The 20,879-nt window shown below is 37.0% G+C and overlaps 1 protein-coding gene across 2 annotated transcripts; it reads left to right on the top strand.

The window, feature by feature from the left end:
- Nucleotides 1-16,408: 16,408 nt before the first annotated feature.
- Nucleotides 16,409-20,413, top strand: LOC133728165 (protein DJ-1 homolog A-like). 2 transcript variants are annotated; one of them, XR_009855655.1, is made up of 9 exons: nt 16,409-16,578; nt 16,655-16,855; nt 17,352-17,501; nt 17,635-17,820; nt 18,674-18,754; nt 19,091-19,291; nt 19,374-19,514; nt 19,895-20,232; nt 20,305-20,413. XR_009855655.1 is itself a non-coding variant. In XM_062155574.1 (8 exons), the coding sequence occupies exons 1-8, from the start codon at nt 16,429-16,431 to the stop codon at nt 20,099-20,101; spliced, it is 1,317 nt and encodes a 438-aa protein (XP_062011558.1). In that variant the 5' UTR covers nt 16,409-16,428; the 3' UTR covers nt 20,102-20,413. The 2 variants fall into 2 exon arrangements, 1 of the variants encoding a protein (XP_062011558.1); XM_062155574.1 differs by having other exon boundaries at nt 19,895-20,413.
- The last annotated feature ends 466 nt before the right edge of the window (nt 20,414-20,879 follow it).

Here is a 20,879-nt window from a genome sequence, read left to right as displayed (position 1 = left end):
AATCGATTTGAGGGCTTCGAGCTACGAGCATCGAAATTTGGGTTCGAGCTTCGGAGGGAAACTGAAAAGTGAAAATTGAAATTTGAATTGATCGCTTCTAAGGGAATCAAAATCTGGCTACAGATTGGGAAAGGAATGAGAAACTGAGAAAGGGTCGGGGACTCGAGGTTGTGTTGAATAGGACAAGAGTTGAATGTTGACTGAATATGACTGATGATTAAGACTAGTATAGTAGACTACTAATCGTCTAATCAGGACAAATAAAAAAGATGAAAGGAATATAGTGAATCGGGCTTTTTCGACTTTCGTGCTTATGGACACCAGGGCCTGGATTGGCCAGTTAAAACTCAAGCGTTTCGGGCCTTATTTTTTGTGTGTGTTGCTATCTGCTAACTACATAAACTCAACAAAAAAAAAAAAAAAAAAACTCAACATGAAACTGAACTTCAGTCATCATACTTAACAAATTAGGAACCTGATTAATCACAAATACATTCTCACTAATCAAGTGTTCTGCTTGAATTGAAATTGCACTGAGGCTACAAAAACTCTTTTCATCAATCCACAAAAAGTTGTAATCTAGTATGCTTCTTCCTTTTTGGAAAATGCTTAAGAAATGAGAGGCTGATCCAAAAGTGAGACTGTCCAGATGGGAGATTCTTCATAAATAACATCTCTTGCAACTGCACATATATATGTAAACCAAAGTTGTTGAATGGAGATCAGAGTAATCCAATAAAATAAAATATGTAAACCAATTTGATCAAAGTTCCGAAGCACTATCTCATCAAAGTTGTAAAAGTCAACTGCAGTAATGCCAAGCAATGCCCACAAATTCTAGTCTGAAACCATGGCAAGATAAATACGTAGACAAATTTTTCAGATATCTTATAGATTAGAGTCACCATCACCCTAGACTTCAGATTTGAAAAAAAAAAAGAAAAAAAAAAACTGAATACCATGGAGGCAAGGCTAAAAGGCTGCAATACTTGAACATAGTATTCTCTATTTTGTTCCTCCTTTTACATACCCAGTAGTACTTTAAAGTCTTCCACCACACATTAAATTGAATGATTACAATTTTATCTAAAAGCAATTGATGAATAAAAATTGAATTTAGGAAATATGTAAAAGATAGTAGAAGACAATGAAATTACCAAGCCTTATTATGTAATTCTAGCTACTGTTTTCATGCACAATATGATGCTTGAACATAAGCTTCATAGGATAGAACATAATCAAAATAAAAAGGCTGAGAGAAAGAAGAATCCTATAGAAGCCACACACACCTTTAGTAGTAATAACAACAACATTTGCCCATAGCTTAAACCTGCAAATGAATCAAAAACCAAGAAATCACACTGGTGCAATAACAATAAATGAAACTAACGTTAAGCAAGATGTTATTGCATCCTAATGCTTGTAATAAAACCTTAATTCATTCTGTATCAATTCATTCTGGTAGCTCCAATTCACTTCAAAACAGAGACAATTTCCATTGTAATACGTAAGGTTTACTACAGTTCTAGGTATTGCTGTTTCACGTAGTCTTAATTCAGCCAAAATTCTCAATTTGTGGCTAAACTGCTCTTATTGTACATGTTGCTTCATCGATTTCTATGGACTTTGTATTTCTTTATCCTTCATTTCTCTTAACCACTTGCCCTTTGCCCTATTATAACCAAATAAAAGACCTCGTGATCTTAAATGTTGTGAGCTACCTAGCGGAGATGAGATCGAATAGCAAGCATATGGCGGCGCATGTTGTGAAATTGCTTTTGAGTGAAACACGTATAGCCCCTAAACACTTGAGCGATAATATTTAGTGCACCTATGTGAGTTTAGTAGGTTATATCGGGTCTTCTATGTGCCTATTTGATTATGGTGGATTGATTTGATACATGGATATCACATGCATATACTTGAGCATTTCTCACATGTGCATCTTAATTGCCTTAGAAATTCATAAATCTTATGTTGTGCTTTGTCAATCTCATGGTCATATACATAATTAGTTCTCTGAGGGTTATGGTTGGAAAGGCTATACCACACTTTCTTTAGGTTGAACATATGTGTTTGAGTTATTGGATTTTGGGTTATTATGTTACATTTAGTTTGCTTGGGGACAAGCAAAATTCAAGTGTGGGGGTGTGATTCACAAGCAATTTATGTGTGTTTCTAGCCCAAATTACTTTTAAATCATTATTTCGTAGTATTACTTTGTTTTGTTCATTTGTAGGAAATTATGGTCAAGAGAAGAAAAAGACGAAAGAAGTAGCGAATTCGAGCAAAATGTCAACTCTGACTAAAAGACAAAAAGTCAACTAGTTGACCATCGGGTCAACCAAGTCAACTTGGCCCGATAGCATGAAGTCCAAGGCCCAAGACCAAAGAAGCACAAGTGAAGACCCAAGCCCATTTGTATTCAAATTTCAAATTCAAAATGGATGTAATGACAATAATAATGGTGGACCACACCTCACACACATCACACATGTAGATGAGATATTTATTTGTGTTCACACTAGACACACACTCACTTACACTTTTACCTCTAGTTTTCTTTATATTTCCCAAAATGTTTTCTACTCTTCTAATTCTCTACATTTTTATTAGGTTATTTTAGTCTTTTCATTTTACTCATTTTCTACTTGTTTTTTAGCCCTTGGATCTAGGGTACAAGTCCAATCTTGACCCTTGAACCCAAGAGGGTATTTAAGCACCTTTGCACCCACATTTCACAAGCTGAAGACCCTTTTTTTCTATACCCTAGGCCTTTTGGCTGAATTTGGGGAGATCTCTCCCTTCTCACCTCTTCTTCTCTTCTCCTTCCTCCATTTCTTTTTCTTCTTTTCATCTTTGCCTTAATTTTATATTGGGATTTCAAGGAGATCTCACCCAAAGCTTCAAGGATTCATCAAGGACTTCAATCTTTACAAGATTCAAGACTTGGGTAATTGTGGGAGTTGTAAATCAAGACTAGTCATACTAGCTTTTTAGCTAATTGTGACTATTCTTGTTTTCTCCTACACTTCTCTACTCTTTTATCTTTTAATTTGTAATTTTGATGTCTATGATTATGGGTTGTAAGTAATTTCTTTGTTGGGGGTTATGGTTGTGTGCCCTAGCCCAAATTTGATGTAATGGATGCTTAATTTAATTTATATATGGAATTTGTTAATTATTGGATGCTTGTGTTTTGTGATAATTGATTAGAATGCATGCTTAGGAATTGTCAACTCTTGGGTATGTGTTTTAATAAGTCTAGATTAAAATTTAGGGGATGACATCCTTAGATTTTAGGGCTAGAACCCTGATTTAATATTCGTGGGAAGTACAAGCATGGTCCACTATATGATTAGCTTGATCGCAATTATGGTGAGCTTGGTTGCCTAATTCCTCGATCTCTAGGCCTCTTGATGTGAATTAGTGACCATTGAACCGGCTCTAATTCATGCCAAGTGAATTCCTACTGCCCTTGAACCAGAGTAGGAATACCATGAAAGGGAATTTCAGCCCTTGAGCCTTGAAAAGCCTTGGGTACGGCTTCTACCGTCTTTAATAAATTGCATCTAAATCAAATTAGCATCTAGAGCATTGAATTAGGGTTAGGATTCACCCCTAGCTACCAATCCCTTATTTATACTCATTTCTTACTTTTTTTTCCTTTATTTAATTTAGTTGTTAGTTAAAATTTTCATTTAAATTCTTGCACTTTAGTTATTAGAAATTTAAAATACAATTATCAGTGACAATTTCGACTCATTGTAAATAACCACCACTAGGCTCTTAGTTTTGATTAGGCTTTGGTAAAAATCAAAGACGAGCATTGCTAAGGTTTGATGCCTTTGTAACGCCCCAAGCCGCACCTCACCAGCTTAAGCACGTCACAGTGCCGCAAGTCTCTAGAATATATATATATATATATTGGGTGGCCTTAGTAATTGGGTGCACTTAATATATATGTGGTCAATACCATGAGCTTCAAGTGAATGTTCGGTAATTTGGGTTAATTATCGAACTTGTTGCGATTGGTCAAACGTTGGTCAAAATGGTCAATCCTGGTCAAACCAGGAAAGGTTGGTCAAATCTTGGTCAACTCCTGGTCAAACCAGGGAAAGTTGGTTTGGACGATTTATTAATCGTCGAGATCTCATATAATTGTTCAATGGATTATTAACGAACGAAATGTCGGAATCTAGGACTCCAGTTACCCGAGGAACGGAAGGTTCGCGACTCTAGGAGTACGTGAGAGAAAACATCGGAATCCAGGTAGGGATTCAGGACTCTCCTCGGTTAGTGGTTTTCTTATACACTATTATTAAAGTGATGCATGTTAGGTGATATGGTTTGGATATGTTAAAATGCAATGCATACTAACCAAATCGTGAGAAATGTGATGGCTTGAGAGCGAAAGGGGCACTAACCTCCTTGGGTTCGATTCCCTAAACCTCCGGAGGGTTAGCTATGCCGGTTGTCCGAGTATCCGCTTATAATGTCGGACTCGGTACGTGTGTGTAGCTTGGTAGCGGACGCTCTCGCTACGCTTACCTGGTGATAAAGTAAATTGAGGTAAGGTCGTGTAGTGGGTCTATGGGACCGGCTATCGGGTAAGATTCAACGCGCGTATTCAATTGAGTAACATGCATCGATTTTCGAAAACATTTTAAGAAAAGTTTGTCGTTCCTTTAAATACTTGGTTTAAGCATGTTTTCATACTGAGGCCTCCATAATTTATTTATCGATTTTCAAACCTAGTCGAGGTAGAGTTTCTGTTGAGCAGCGGGGACGAAAGCTCACCCATACAACAATATGAATGCAGGTCCTGTGCACTGGGGACGGGACAGTAGCGGACGGAGCTGTGTGTGCGGAACAAGTTCGGTAAATCCCCGTTTGCAGTTCGTTCTGAATTCTATTTCTCAAAATTCATGTTTCGCAACTCGTTGATATCTAGCCTCGTGTCAAATTTAGTTGAATTCTCTTTCATTGAAATCCATACCTCGTGTGAGCCTTTATCCAAGTTCTGGATGAACGAAATAGATTCTAGTAATTTCAAAATTTTCACCTCAAAAGTACTTGTAGCTTCCGCTGTGTTTAGACAAAAAGTTTTCAAACAAAATGCCTAGAGGTTCTCTAGAATGTAAATCGAGCGTTCGATTTATGTTTTAGAGATTCGCGACACTGTAACGAACTTAAGCTGGTGAGGTGCGGCTTGGGGCATTACAGCGTTAGATTACTATTTTTATTCACTCTATTTTCCATAATGCGAAGAACATGTGTCCGCAAATGGTCAACAACAAAACCTCCCCTTCCAAGCACTCCAGATAGGACATAACCTCCAGTATACGAGTCCTGAATCATGCTGACCACAATAGCATCCCTTAGACATTGATTATAATCTTCAGGTATGATACCACGTGCAACAATCATATCTATGTAGCTTTTTGCATCTTCTGAAGCACTACCAGTAGAAACACAGGTGTGCAAACCCTCAATGAACTCAACAGATTCATCTGTGACCATAAGTATCTTCTTCTTACCCTTGTGCCAGCCACAAAACATCATTTCAGCAGGAAACATTTTACCTGGATGTCTTTTCTTCCATCTTGACTTGAATCTTGTTAAACTTCTCTTCACCCTTGACATTTGCTTATAAGATGACAATTTGCCAACCTTAATGATTTGTTTAGCACAAGATGCCATCTTCGTACATAACTTAAGACTCTTTTTCACTACTACAAGCTCGCCCATCACCCATGAGATGAATGTTGTCAACACCAATCAATGCCAAAATAGTGGTACCCCTACATGAAAATAAGAATTTGATTAAACTAGTGCTAAAGTTGTAGACAATGCGTGACACAAAGATAACCAACCCGAGCATGCTAGACAAGGTAATTAGACACTTTACCTACGTTCATCGAAGTCCTCATGTGTGAGGTTTCCAGCATCTGACAAGGAGTACAACCAAACAAAAGATTTATTAATAGGAACTTTAAGTACCCAAAACAAGTACAATCACACAGATTGTATTGGGAAACTGATAAAAGAAAATAAAGCTTATGAAATGAAGGAAATAAAAACAACACATATATGGTAGCAGCGGATCTTGTAAAAACAACAAATCAAGGACTAAAAATTTGAAATTTTCGCCGAAATTTCGGCGATAATTTCGTTTTTTTGGGGTGCCGAAATTTCCTCAACATTCCAAGCGAGTTTCGACTGATATTTTCGAAATTTCCCGAAATTTCTGAAAATATCGAGAAATATCCCTACACAAATTAGTGTATCAATTTAAAACCCTATCAATGTAGTAAGAATAAGTATGGATCATTCTCAACCGGGGATTAGAGCCTAATTAATTTCTGAAAAATAAAACGTTATCACAACAAATTAAAGAATATATATACATATAATTTACGAAAAATACAAGAAGGGGATTTAGGATTTATTCAATTTAACAACTAAGTAATTATATACATATGTGACACATCAAAACACAGAATCATGTAGAATTATATGAATGGAACGAATTTAGAAGTAATTAACTGCTATTAACACGTTGGCAAGGTTTCAAACATCAAATCACGAATCAACATATGTTTAAGCATAGAATCAATCAAGAACAAAGATGAACGCATACTAAGTTCTTTTTACTTTCCTTAATTAAATTAACTAGCGGTGCGTTTGGATGAGAAAATTATGAAATCCATAGGAATTTATAAATGATGGAATCTTTAACTCCATCAATCTAAAATTCCATTAATTGCAATTTCTGTTGTTTGGTTGTATCCATTTAGGATTTGAAATGTGTAATAAATTAAGAAAGTTTAAAACAAATAAAAAAATAAAATAGAAAAAAAACCTTGTTTTGGAAATGAAAATTGAATACTGCAAGGGAATTCGTAAATGACACCTATTTTGGTGGAAATTGAAGTGGGGAATTAAAATGATGAATTCCTTCGTTTTTTTCCACAGAGAAATTTAAAATTTCCAGTTTGATAATGCCAAACGAGGGAATTAGCTTGTAGGAATTATGAAATCCTCACTTTCAATTAAATTCCATCATATTTTCCCTCATCCAAACACACTCTAGATGAACGCACCATAGTTAACCCTATTGATCATGCAATCACTAGTGGTAGCTAATCACTAACAAAAACACTTTCAACGCATTAAGAATCATGGAAGTTTGATCAATTCAAGTCAAGAACACAAGTTAGAACGCTAATCAAGCATGCAAGACTCATTGTTAATTTACCTAAGTAATTTTAGGTTTTCCACCGAATTTATTAAAGCCTAGAACTCTAGCACCTTAATATGGATTCAATTACGTGTTCATCAACCTAAGTATGCATCCAAATATCAATTAACACATAAAAGATGGGATTGAAGCTCGAAATTAACAATCATGCAAGAACATATAAAAATCGCAATTTATCAAATTTTAAAGTAAATTTTAAAGAATTATCAGTAATTTAGCATTTACTATTTCACTTTAAATTATTATAACTCACTATATAATACTGTTTTTTTTTTTTGACAGAGTAATAGAGATTTCATTTAATCCCAAAGCCAGAACGGCACATACAAATAAACCCTATATGCTTGACTATATAATACTGTTTATTCAAGGTTTTCTTGTGAAATATAGTAGATAATTAATAAAACAAACATCTCCAAAAGTTTCATTTAAAATTTCCATGTTTTTCTTCAAATTTCCGTCGTTTTTTTTCAATTATTTACCGATATCGATATATCCTTGATATTTCTGTCGAAATTTCCATTTTCCGAACCATCGATATTCGATATTTTAGTCATTGCAACAAATAGTCACACATGACAAAACACCTCACATCTGCAATTTTTCTCAAAAACCCTTGGTAGTTTGTGAAGTTATCCAATTAATAACACACACGCCCAAGCATATTCCAAGAAACAGAAAATAAAAATCAGATAAACAAACCAGCATCATAGTATAGTTAAATACCATAACCTAAGAAGTTCCCCTCATCAAGACACAAATCCCAAGGAAATTGACACATAACAACATTAAAACAAAACTCCAATCTTACCATGTGAAGGTCCAGCATGTGAATCCTTTGACTTGCTCACCTTGCTACCTGTTTGTGTTAATATTGTCAGATAATCACTAAAAAGCAAAAGAAAACGAATGCCTGACAATATATAACCCAAAAATCAGTACTATGACCACATAACATTAAAGAGAAACCATAAGAAGAGCCGAAAAATAAAATAAAAAATCAATGTTTGATGAAACATAAAGAGCATGATTTCTATGTATGGCTATATCAAAATGATTTTGATAGAGGAGAATTATCATATAACCCAAATGAATCCAAAATGTTAGCTATCCACCTACAATTACAAATATAAACGACACTAGTTTTTCTATTCAAAACAAACCAAGGGAAACTAGGTGATGATGTTCCTCACAGAAAGTAAGATTGCTATTCTCAAATCGAATGAAACTAAGACGAAGTTGAACTACCTAAACCAAAGGTAGATATTTTCAATGAAAAGGAAAGCATACCCCGATGCTTGTCTCTTTTTTGGACGAACAGAGGGTTTTCCGCGTGCAGCAATTTGAGTTCAAGGAAACGTGAACCCTTAGTTCTGGAAGACATGCCTGCGAAAATGGGGTCTCAAGCCCAACAGCGAAGGCCAAGCGGCCAAATCGGCGTGTTTTTTCTGTAGCCCTAGTGATTTCACACTTTTGTCTATCTATTTATACTAGAGATTTGATACTTTGGCCACTCCAATTTTAAATATATCATTTTGGTTATTTAACTTTAACTCTTGTATTCCCTTTAGTCACTTTGTTATTTTTTCGTTATAAAAAAAAAATTTGCAACAATTTCAAGAATATTTTAGTCCAACCAGTCTTGGAAAACTGAGAAGTCTGAATTAGATTGATTAGGAAAAGTAATTAAAGCGAGGTTTTGATGAAATTACCCTATAAAAAATGTTGAGAGCAACTCCAACAGCTTCCCTATAATTTCTGTATTATAAGGAAGCAAAAGTCAAAGCTTTAGCCTCTTTTTCTTCTCCAACTCCAACAGATTCCCCATTTTACCACAATCTCTAAAATCTCTATATTTTTCCTTAAAATTTTAGAGTTTGCTGTAAATATAGGGAATTTGGTTTTCTCTTTCCTCACTTTCCCTAAAATAGGGATAGTTATAGGGAATCTGTTGGAGCAAAAGAGGCTTATTTTTCCCTAAAGTAGAGAAAAATCAAAATATAGGGAATCTGTTGGAATTGCTCTTATTTACAAAAAAAAAAAAAAATTGTTTATTTAACTAAGATATTGACGGAGTATTTAACAAAGTGACTACTGAGACTGACAGAGTAATAGTTGGGTAACCAAAGTGTCGAATGAGTCATAATTGAGTATGTATTTGTGATATTCTCCCATTAGCTGATAAAATGGGTGTAAAATAACATAAAATGTCCTTTGACTATAGTTTAACTATAAATTAAGAATATTATGGCTAATAAAAAATAATAAATAGAGATAAAAAAAAATTCAAAGAAAAGAAGAAAATTGTTGAGAATAACTCCCCATAACTTCATGAAATAACTTATTGGTTAAGAATGCCCTGACCAAAATTTTTGATGATGAGGACCTTTTCTCATAATCTCATCACAAAAAGTCAGAAGAAATTGCTTAGTTTGAGAAAGAAAATTAAATAAGTGACCCTAAAATAGATAGGTTTGCTGACTGGGCCCTTCACCTGTGCAATCTATAGGAGGCTCAGGGACGGAGCGGATAACTGCTAAAAGCATCTGAGTAGTAACCCCACCCCAAGATGAGTGCTATCCTATTCCAACTTCCCCTCGGACTTGTTTTTACATATCTTTCATTATTTTAGACGGGACCCTATTCACCTCACCTCTTTTAACGCTCCTCCCACTACTTGCGAGCTTACAGTTTCATGTTCTATTTCACTTCCCGATGGGGGTTCTTTTCATCCTTGATAATCTCATATTCCTTGAAACAAATGCTCAAATTTGTAACAAACTGAAGGAGGTATTGGAAGTCTATGAAAGGACTTCGGGGTAGATGGTAAACCTTAACAACTCGGCTGTGGCCTTAATTTATAGGTAGAAGCAACTGATCAAGCATTATTTAGTGGATTGTTACATATGCCAGCGGTGCCTTTTCATGACAGCTATTTGGGTCTAACTATAATAATTGGGAGGAAACAAGAAGGTAGCATTCAAGAATGTCAAAGACAGGCTACAGAAGCGAGTAACGGGCAGGAGGGATAATTTATTATCAATAGCGAGTAAGTTGGTCCTTCTCTTGTTAGTTGCACATGACATATCGTGTTCGAGGTACCTGTAACTCTTTCTCAAGAAATGGACATTCTAGCAAGCAACTTTTGGTGGAGTGGGTCAAAGAATTCTTGAGAAATACACTGGTTGAAATGGAGAGAGGTTTGCAAACCCAAGATGCAAGGTGGTCTTAGGGTGATGTTTCTCAATCAGGCTATGCTAACCAAGTAGGTCTGGAGGCAAATATATAATGAAAGAAGCTCAGTGCACAAAGTACTTAGGCCTCGTTTGGTTCGTTAAAAACGAAATAATTCCTTTGTCTTTTCCAACTGCTGAAAGCATATGAGTAGTAACCCCACCCTAAGATGAGTGCTATCATATTCCAACTTCCCCTCGGACTTGTGTTTTACATATCTTTTGTTATTTTGGATGGGACCATATTCACCTCACCTCTTTTAACGCTCCTCCCACTACTTGCGAGGTTTCATGTTCTATTTCACTCCCTGATGGGGGTTTTTTCACCCTTGATAGTCTCATATTTCTTAAAACAAATGCTCAAACTTGTAACAAATTGAAGGAGGTATTGGAAGTCTATGAAAAGGCTTCGGGGTAGATGGTGAACCTTAACAGCTCGGCTGTGGTCTTAATTTATAGGTGGAAGCAACTGATCAAGCATTATTTAGTGGGTTGTTACATATACCAGTGGAGCCTTTTCATGACAGCTATCTGGGTCTAACTATAATAATTGGGAGGAAACAAGAAGGTAGCATTCAAGAACGTCAAAGACAGGCTACAGAAGTGAGTAACGAGCAGGAGGGATAATTTATTATCAATAGCGAGTAAGTTGGTCCTTCTCTTGTCAGCTGCACATGACATATCGTCCTAAACAATGAGTGTGTTCTAGGTACCTTTAACTCTTTCTCAAGAAATGGACTATCTAGCAAGTAACTTTTGGTAGAGTGGGTCAAAGAATTCTTGAGAAATACACTGGTTGAAATGGAGAGAGGTTTGCAAGCCCAAGATGCAAGGTGGTCTCAGGGTGATGTTTCTCAATCAGGCTATGCTAACATAGTAGGTCTGGAGGCTAATATATAATGAAAGAAGCTCGGTGCACAAAGTACTTAGGCCTCATTTGGTTCACAAAAAAGGAAGTAATTCCTTTGTCTTTTCCAATTGCTGAAAGCATATGAGTAGTAACCCCACCCCAAGATGAGTGCTATCATATTCCAACTTCCCCTGATTAGTGTTTTACAAATCTTTCGTTATTTTGGATGGGACCCTATTCACCTCGCCTCTTTTAACGCTCCTCCCACTACTTGCGAGCTTACGGTTTCATGTTCTATTTCACTCCTTGATGGGGGTTCTTTTCACCCTTCATAGTCTCATATTCCTTAAAACAAATGCTCAAACTTGTAACAAACTGAAGGAGGTATTGGAAGTCTACGAAAAGGCTTCGGGGTAGATGGTGAACCTTAACAACTCGGCTGTGGCCTTAATTTATAGGTAAAAGCAACTGATCAAGCATTATTTAGTGGATTGTTACATATACCAGCGGTGCCTTTTCATGACAACTATTTGGGTCTAACTATAATAATTGGGAGGACACAAGAAGGTAGCATTCAAGAAGGTCAAAGGTAGGCTACAGAAGCGAGTAACGGGCAGAAAGGATAATTTTTTTTTTTTTTTGAATAAGGATAATTTATTATCAATAGCGAGTAAGTTGGTCCTTCTCTTGTCAGTTGCACACGACATACCATCCTAAACAATGAGTGTGTTCTAGGTACCTTTAACTGTTTGTCAAGAAATGGACTATCTAGCAAGCAACTTTTGGTGGAGTGGGTCAAAGAATTCTTGAGAAATACACTGGTTGAAATGGAGAGAGGTTTGCAAACCGAAGATGCAAGGTGGTCTCAGGTTAAGAAACATCAATTTATTCAATCAGGCTATGCTAAACAAGTAGGTCTAGAGGCTAATATATAATGAAAAAAGCTCGGTGCACAAAGTACTTAGGCTTCGTGTGGTTCGCAAAAAATGAAGTAATTCCTTTGTCTTTTCCATGGGAAGAGAAAAGAAATTTCCAAATAACTTTTAATTCCTATGTTTGTTAACATAAGGAAAGTGGTTAAAAAGTTTGTTATTAATGCAATAAAATAATGTGTTGTGAGTAATAAATGTAATGAAATAAGGGGGGGGGGGGGGGGTTAGAGTATGGAATGAACCATTTTTTCCCTATTTTCCTTTGCTAAGGAAAGAGAGTATTTCCTTTCCTTTTGCATCCCAAACGTAAGAAATGAACAACTTTTCTTTCCCGATACTTACTTTTCGTGAATTAAACGAGGCCTTAAAGCAAGGGATTTCCCAAATTCATATATTCTTATTGCAAATAGGGCACGAGACACATCATACACTTGGAGATCATTGGTTTGGGGCCGAGAATTGCTATATAAGAAATGTGGAGAAGAATTGGGAAATGGGGAAAACACCATAATTTATTATGATCCATGGATTTAGAGACTGAGAAGCTTCAAGCCTTTTTCACCGCCTTGCATAAACGCTGATTACCCAATTAGCTTGCTAATGAAGGCATCCGGTGGGTGAAACGAAGTGTTCATAAGGTTCAATTTCTTAGTAGGGGATCTAGAGGCCATTTTATCAATTCCCCTACCCCATGAGGCAAAACTGAGACAAGTGGATTTGACACTGTACTGCAAAAGGTGAGTATATGGTGGCTAGTGGATACAATTTACGTGTAGAGTTAAAACAACAAGAGAGAGCAAACGGGGAAGTTGTAGACAGAATATCGTCCAAAATGCTATTAGTAGCGGCTATGGAGGCTTCAGGTACCTGAACAGATTAAACTCTTTCTAATGAGGGCAATGAAGAATATACTACCATGTTGTGCAAATCTAGCGAGAAGGTATGTTCAAGGTGATGTTAGTTTGCCCAAGATGTGGAGTGCAGGAAGAAACTGGAATCCACGTACTTTTTCATTGGAAGTTTGATGTCGTCCATGTGGACGTGTTTCTAATAATTGGAAAGAAAAGTCTGTCATGGAACTATTGGAACATGCAATTTGGGTGCTAAGTTAGAGTTGTTTGCATTCACGGTATCGAGAATTTGGATTTATGAAAATAAGAAGACACATGCCCTGCAGTCCTTCTTCACAATAGAACGACAGTTCAATGAATTTAAAGCAGCGCTAATGTCCAATGGAGTTAAGCTTGATCAATCACACTATCATAGCTTTAATTAATACCTAAAGTCGAAAATCCTAAGGCAGTCTCTAACTTTAGGCCCATTAGTCTTTGTAATGTAAGTTTTAAAGTTATTATAAAACTTATAGCTAACAGGTTAAAACCTCTTCTCAAAAAAATGCATCTCTAAAAACCAAGGAGCCTTTGCAATTGGAAGATCATCCATGACAACATTTTAATAGCCCAGAAGTCATTTTTGACAACCTTCAAAAACACCTTAACCATTAGCTTGATTGACTTCTGATATGTGAGTCTACTTTTTTAGGCTTACAAGAATTTCCAAATGTGCACCATGTAAATTTAGTTAGGGGAGTGAAATTCCATTTTACAATCCACACATTGTTTCATTTTTTTGGCTTTCCAAATGACCATGTAAATTTAGTTGGGGAAGTGAAATACACATTCCACACTCCATGTTTTCTTTTTAGTACTTAAATTTTGTCCTTGTGTAAGAATTAACCAAAAAAAGGAAACAGTGGATTACAAATTAGAGTGAATTTATTCTCCTTTAAATGAAGTAATTTTTATAGGGCGAATTGCAGTTTATTCCTTGACTGTCTTACACTTGACCGTCTTACAGAAATCGAAGATTTCGGTCCTCCTTCGCCGGATGTAATCTATGATCCTTGGTGAGCCGTGATGGTAACCTGGAGTTTGCTACGGCCGTATTTTATTCAAGTTATCTGTGAGACTAATTTAATACTGCAAGATTATTTTAGTAACTAAAATGTTTGTGAGAAAATTCTCCTAATGGACATATGTAAATGTAGATATGTAATGGAACATGTCATCTGGAACATCAGTATCCTTGTTTTGGAATTCGTGATGATTGAGTTGCTATTATTTTTATAAATTAATGAGTTTAATTATCTGTTAGTCCGTAATTGAGAGTCTACATGTCTCATATTATTTCATATTATTTTACCAACCTGGGGTGGCTTTACATGTTTCAAATACATGATCTAACATTCCATTTTCCATTATTTCGTAGTGCTGATGACCGTGAGGATCTAATTAGGAGATAATATGCTTTAACGGCTTGTACAGCCAAATTCAAAATTGCAAGTTGTTTCTCTTGTATTTGAATTATGATTTACAAAATATGGCGAAGCTTCTTGTATAGAGAATTTTTCCATAATCTGCCAAAAAAGAAAAGCACTATCGCGTTGTCTAAAAGAAAAAACAAGGATCCTAAAACATCTAAGAAAGAAGTTAAGGCAAAAATGGGAAAAGTATCAGAGTTGAATTAGCAGGAGGTATCGTCCTTGTCACATATTGAACAAGGAATGCACGAAATGCAAATATTTTGCGATTTTTTTTCTGGGTAAGAGATAATACTCATCTAATAGTTTTCCTAGAAAAATCAACCTTGACTTTTTAGAATTATTTTTCTCTTAAAGCCGGAAATTACAATTTAAGTAGAATGAATTTGTTAAACGCTATTAAAAAGAATTTAGTCTAAATGTTGATAGAGATCTCGAATTTGAATCTCTCTCAATCAGAGCAATAAAATTTAAAAAAGGGTTTAACACTACAGTGAAATCGTGAAAAGGACATGAGAATGAAACTTGGCTTTTTTATTGTAAAAGAAATGTGTGGCAAATGTTGCTTCATTGAATGCAAGTTTACTAATACAATTAGCAAGAGTGTCGGGCATTAACCTAACCTACTCCCTCACTAGTCACTACCATAATACCCCGCCCAAAAGTGGGGGCGAGAGTGTAGCTTCCTTTATCTCCTTACTATTTCAAATACAGAGTTATTTGTGTTTTGTTAATTGATTAGTCCAAATAAATCCCTACTATGTTGAGATAGGAGGGTTACTTTGGTAATAAATTTCTATATTGTTAATATTTCAGAGTTATTTTTATACATTTCAGCTACGAGGAAAAAACTTGGATGGATAGATTTTGGACCCGTTTACTGAACGGTTCGGAACAATACCCGACCCGATCCGACCGGTTACAACTTACACTCTTAGGTTATGTTTGTTTCACCGGACTGTCATACCTCTCCTTAATTTCTATAAGAGTCCTGGACTCCTCAAGCCTGGATTATGCTATGTTATTCCCTAACCCATGTTTGGTCAGTTAGGACTAAAACTAGAGCCAACACCATTGACATGAAGACCCGAGAGGCTCCAAACGGCAGCTGATTGGAACTCTGCCATCAGGCCACCTCCGGCAGGCGCAGCAGCTGGGTTTGATCCATCTCGTCATCGCCGACGTTTCTCTTTCCTCGGCTGGTCTGGTTGCTGGTTGTGGAGAGAGAATTGGACCTCGAAAATCTTGGGTTCTCCTGCAGTTTCTGTACAAATTCCGGCTGCTCCGGCAATGTTTTGAGGTGCATAAGATATGAAAGTTGATCTGCTCTTCGTGTTCTACATGCTAGTATACATGGTTTTTGAATTTGATAAAATTTTGGAAGACTTGATTTCTGGGTATTCGGCCACCGTTGCTATAACCTTCTGTGGCAGTGATTCTGGGTTCAATTGGGGATAGAAAATGAGGTTGGGGACCTCGGCAGAGACCTCCTGGACAAACCCAGGTGGGCCGACGAAGTCGAGGAGGTAGAGGTCGCTGATGTCAGAAAGAGGGAGGCTTTGGGTCGCGACGGGGCAGTAGAAGGTGAGAAGGAGAGCTTCCATAATCCCATGGTTTTTGGGGGGTTTATGGTAGAAGGTGTTTATGAGAATTTGGGACTCTAGAGTCTCATTTAAAACAGTCCTTGAAGTTGCCAAACATGGAATTAGTGTAACACAAGCTAATAAGGATATCCAATCCAATCCAATCCCATGAAACAAACATAGCCTTACAGTGTTAGTCCACATAGACCCCCCCGGAAGCTAATCTAGAAGCCCTCTCGGAAACAGATGGCATTGCCTCGCTCATTTCTGTTGGGCGGCTCGTCGCCCTTTATATTATGTAGCATACTCCCTTCTCTCACTACCAAACCCATTCCTTCACTCTCTTTCTCTCTCTCCTCCACCACCGCCATGGCTTCCGCTTCTCCTGCCAAGAAGGTAATAGCACTACTGATTCTCAGCTCTTGTGTGTGTGGTTTTGTGTGAGTGAGAGAGTGACTGTGGAATTTTGCAGGTTCTGGTTCCGATTGCGAATGGCTCGGAGCCGATGGAGGCGGTGATCGCCGTCGATGTTCTGCGCCGAGCCGGAGCTGATGTCACTGTGGCTTCTGTGGAGAAGCAGCTGAGGGTTGAGGCTTGTGATGGGGTTAAGATCATCGCTGATGCTTTGGTTTCGGACTGTGGCCAGACCTCCTTCGATCTCATTACTCTACCTGTGAGTATTCCATCCCTTGTGTTTGAATCGATGAGTTCTTAATTTTGTGTCACCACTTCAAATTTGGCAGCTTTTGTTTGATTGCTTAAACACTTGTGCTTATTTGAAGCAGCTGTTTTTAGCTGTGTCACCACTTCGATCTCATTACACCACACCGTCCGCTTCGTGTGCTTATTTGAAGCAGCTGTTTTTAGCTTTGTTGAATCTAGGCTTGTGATTAGGAGTTGATATCGGGGAAATTTAGGGAATCAGTAGGGTACCTTATATGGAACTGTTTGAGGAAATTTATGCATATCAGTCTTAAGCAACCATCTGTTTCCTTACCGTTATTTTCTTCAGATGAAGAACTATGCTTGATATAGTCCATAACATATAACAATGGAGGAAGCCTTTTATCTATCTGTACTTTCATCGTTCTATCTTCAGGAGTTTCTCAAGTGTGCATTATTGGTAGCTTATTGTAATTGAATTTGACTTTTGGCTTTTCATGCTATAGGGAGGGATGCCAGGTGCTACCACTCTTAAAAACAGTGAGGTCCTGGAAAGTCTGGTGAAAAAGCAAGCTGCCGATGGGAAGCTCTATGCTGCAATCTGTGCTGCACCTGCAGTGGCACTTGGGTCTTGGGGTGTGCTGAAGGGATTGAAAGTAAGTACTCTAAGCCTCTGCTACCATTTTATTTTTCATTTCTCATATTTACAAATTTTTATTGTAGTTCCTGTTTTTTTTTCTCCTGAAGTAAGTAGATTTGAGCTTATGGCCTGAATTGGTTTTTTGACAGGCAACTTGCCATCCTTTAGTAATGGATCAATTAGCAGCATCTGGTGCGACTGCTGTTGAATCAAGAGTGCAGCTGGATGGCAAAGCTGTGACAAGTCGTGGACCTGGTACCACCATAGAGTTTGCTGTTGCACTTGTTGAGCAATTGTATGGGAAAGGGAAAGCTGATGAAGTTTCTGGTCCCCTGGTAAATGTTTCTTCAGCATAGTTTCTTTTGACTTGTTACATTATTTCCCAAAAAGAAAAGTATAAAACTATGGAAATAGCATTTGAAGATAAGGTCATTTGGGTAGTTTGATCTTGATAGAGTTGGTACAACGGATATTGGTTGCTTATCTGATGTAGGAGAAGGAGTTCAGTAAAGAAAGGGGAATTCAGTAGAACTTTCTATAGTAAAACAATGTGGTGGAATTCAGAAATGGAACTTTTAATGTCCTTTGATTAAATGGAAACAATTGGTGAAAATTCTAGAGGAAATTTTAGTGTTTAGTTCAGATAGACTGCAGAAGATGACCAAAAAAAAACTATTCACCTAAGGTTCATTCATTTGAAGAAAGAAATGGATAAGCGGTAGTATTCAGCTGAAAGGGTGGTTTATTATAATAGTTGCACCTAGCTGGGTTTAAGAGCCTACCGGTTATGGACCATTTAGTTTGGCTTCTTAGTTGGGGAAGCCACAAGCTTTGATGTTTGGCTTTGGGCCTTTGGCTTGGTTTACTTAAACTTAAAATAGGCTTCCCCAGAGCACAGTTATGTATCAGCTATCTGTGAATGCTCATATTTATTTGGAAGACCTACCCTATGATTATTGGGTGGAGGTAGTGGTTGCTGCTTTCCAGTGGTGCTATTCTGTTAGTGGCTTTCTTATAGAGTGATTGGGAAGCTATCATTGTCTGGAAAAATGGAAATAAAAAGGCTCTGTTATGATCTAACCTCTTCTGTTGCCATTAGTTTTATCGCCAAATAGAGAAGTCAATGCATTTTTGAATACTCTTTTGTTTCTGTTTGTGCTGGGTGTGTGACTTCACATTTTTACTCAGGTTATGCGTTCCAACCATGGGGATGAATATATCATAACTGAGCAAAACCCAACAAAGTGGACTTTCACTGATTCCCCAAAGGTGAACTTTTCATTTATTTTATATTTGTTTTGTCTTGGAACATTGTAGGCAGTGTTGGTTCACTATTTAGCAAAGAGTAAAATTTGAGAACAAAAAGTGAGCTCATTATTCGTCTTGTGTAGTAGTGTTAGACATCGTGTATATAGTCATATTCAAGTGCTTTACATTTGCAATTATGTTGCCATTACGAAGGATTATTTCATTTTCTTACAAGTTAACTATGAACTGAGAGTTGTCTACAATTATCTTACAAGAAACTATAAGTTTGATGTGACAGGAAGAGTTGCTATTCTGTTTCAAGATGCTCCTTTATGACCTTTTGTCTTTATCCTTCAGATTCTTGTACCGATAGCTAATGGTACAGAGGAAATGGAAGCTATAATGATCATTGATATTCTACGAGAAGCCAAAGCAACTGTTGTGGTGGCCTCTGTAGAAGATAAGCTAGACATTATTGCTTCTCGCAAAGTTAAGCTGGAAGCAGATGTGCTCCTGGATGAAGCGGCCAAACTTTCGTATGACCTAATAGTTTTACCTGTAAGTTAGTTTTCTTGTTTGCTTTTGTTTAATCATTACTATTCACCAGTTGACTAGGGTAACTGTATTCTTTACTTTTCAGGGTGGACTTGGCGGTGCTCAAGCTTTTGCAAAATCAGAAACACTTGTGAATTTGTTGAAAAAGCAGAGGGAATCAAATAAGCCTTATGGAGCTATATGTGCTTCACCAGCTTTAGTCTTTGAACCCCATGGCTTACTCAAGGTATGCCCTATAGCATTTTCTGAAATCCATTTCATTGAAGGACCACTCCACTGAAACTTGATTAACTCCATTAACATTGCCCAGAGCTGACTGCAGTTCATCTAATGCGGTAATCTACTAGTTAGTTCTAACTGCATAAGAGATTCACCTGACCACTGTGCTTGTTGGATTTCTCTTTCGCATCATTAAGATCCTTTCTCTCGGAATCTGATATCCATTATAGTCATCCAAATGTTGTTATTTGAAAATCATGATATCAGCACCATCATCTCAACATTTTGAAATGTGAATAGAACATGTTTTAATATCAACGTGTAAGATCCCCTTTATATGCCAGAGTGCTGCATCCAGTTGTAAACTATGTTTTTTCTTTCATGCAGGGAAAAAAGGCCACAGCTTTCCCAGCAATGTGCGACAAGCTGTCAGATAAGAGTGAAATTGAAAATAGGGTATTGGTTGATGGTAACCTCATCACCAGCAGGGGGCCAGGAACTTCCATGGAGTTTGCTCTAGGAATTGTTGAGAAGTTTTTTGGCCGCGAAAAAGCAATAGAGCTTGCAAAATTTATGGTTTTTGTTCGTCCATAAAACTATATTCACCGAGAGAAGTGGAGAGCGGGATTCATGTGCACATGAATCCTTTTATGAGGTTATGTATCATGGTTTTGTATGTAAATAAATGTGTAAGGGATGGAGCTCCACATGAATCCTTTTATGAGGTTATGTATCATGGTTTTGTATGTAAATAAAAATGTGTAAGGGATGGAGCTCCACATGAATCCTTTTATGAGGTTATGTATCACGGTTTTGTATGTAAATAAACGTGCAAGGGATGGAGCTTTGAATCTTGTGATAATTCTAGGTTTATATGTCTAATTGCACTGCCTACTTGAGAGTTTATCTCTTTGTAGTATCATCCTCCTCTGTTCAGAAGTTCTTGAACCTTTTGGACCTTGAATTTAGCACCTGGTTTTGTGAACTCTAGGCTCTCAGTATGTGCCAGATATTGTATGAATTTGTTCATGGGTCGACTCTGGTTTGATGGCAACCATACTGCAAGTTACTAGTGTTTGGTGTTAATTTCGCCTTCAAAATTTTATTGTTTTATAGTCAGAACAGTAACTAGTTTAGTAGTTTGAAAATTGATTACGAGGAAGTTGTCTCTGCTGGGTCTGCTCACTACCAATCTCACTATAGAACAATACTGAAAGATCTGTAAGAACTTTGACGTCTGAAAATTTGAGTTGAAATTATCAAAGAAAGTGTCTGCTTAGTGCTAATCTCTTCGTATTTACTCAAACAATCTGGTTTTTGATTCGTATCCAAGGAAGAAAATCCTGTTTTAATGATATAATCAAATCAAATC

This window comes from Rosa rugosa, chromosome 2, assembly GCF_958449725.1.
Source record: "Rosa rugosa chromosome 2, drRosRugo1.1, whole genome shotgun sequence".
NCBI classification, from domain to species: domain Eukaryota; kingdom Viridiplantae; phylum Streptophyta; class Magnoliopsida; order Rosales; family Rosaceae; genus Rosa; species Rosa rugosa.
The sequence above is the reverse complement of the archived record's forward strand: the minus strand, read 5'-3'. Positions and strand labels throughout refer to the sequence as shown.

Excerpts from the sequence above, each read along its gene's own strand:
- LOC133728165 (XM_062155574.1), top strand. The coding sequence starts at position 16,429 with ATGGCATTGCCTCGCTCATTTCTGTTGGGCGGCTCGTCGCCCTTTATA. Across the intron at positions 16,579-16,654 it reads CCGCTTCTCCTGCCAAGAAG|GTTCTGGTTCCGATTGCGAA; the intron begins GTAATAGCACTA and ends GGAATTTTGCAG. Across the intron at positions 17,502-17,634 it reads GTGTGCTGAAGGGATTGAAA|GCAACTTGCCATCCTTTAGT; the intron begins GTAAGTACTCTA and ends GTTTTTTGACAG.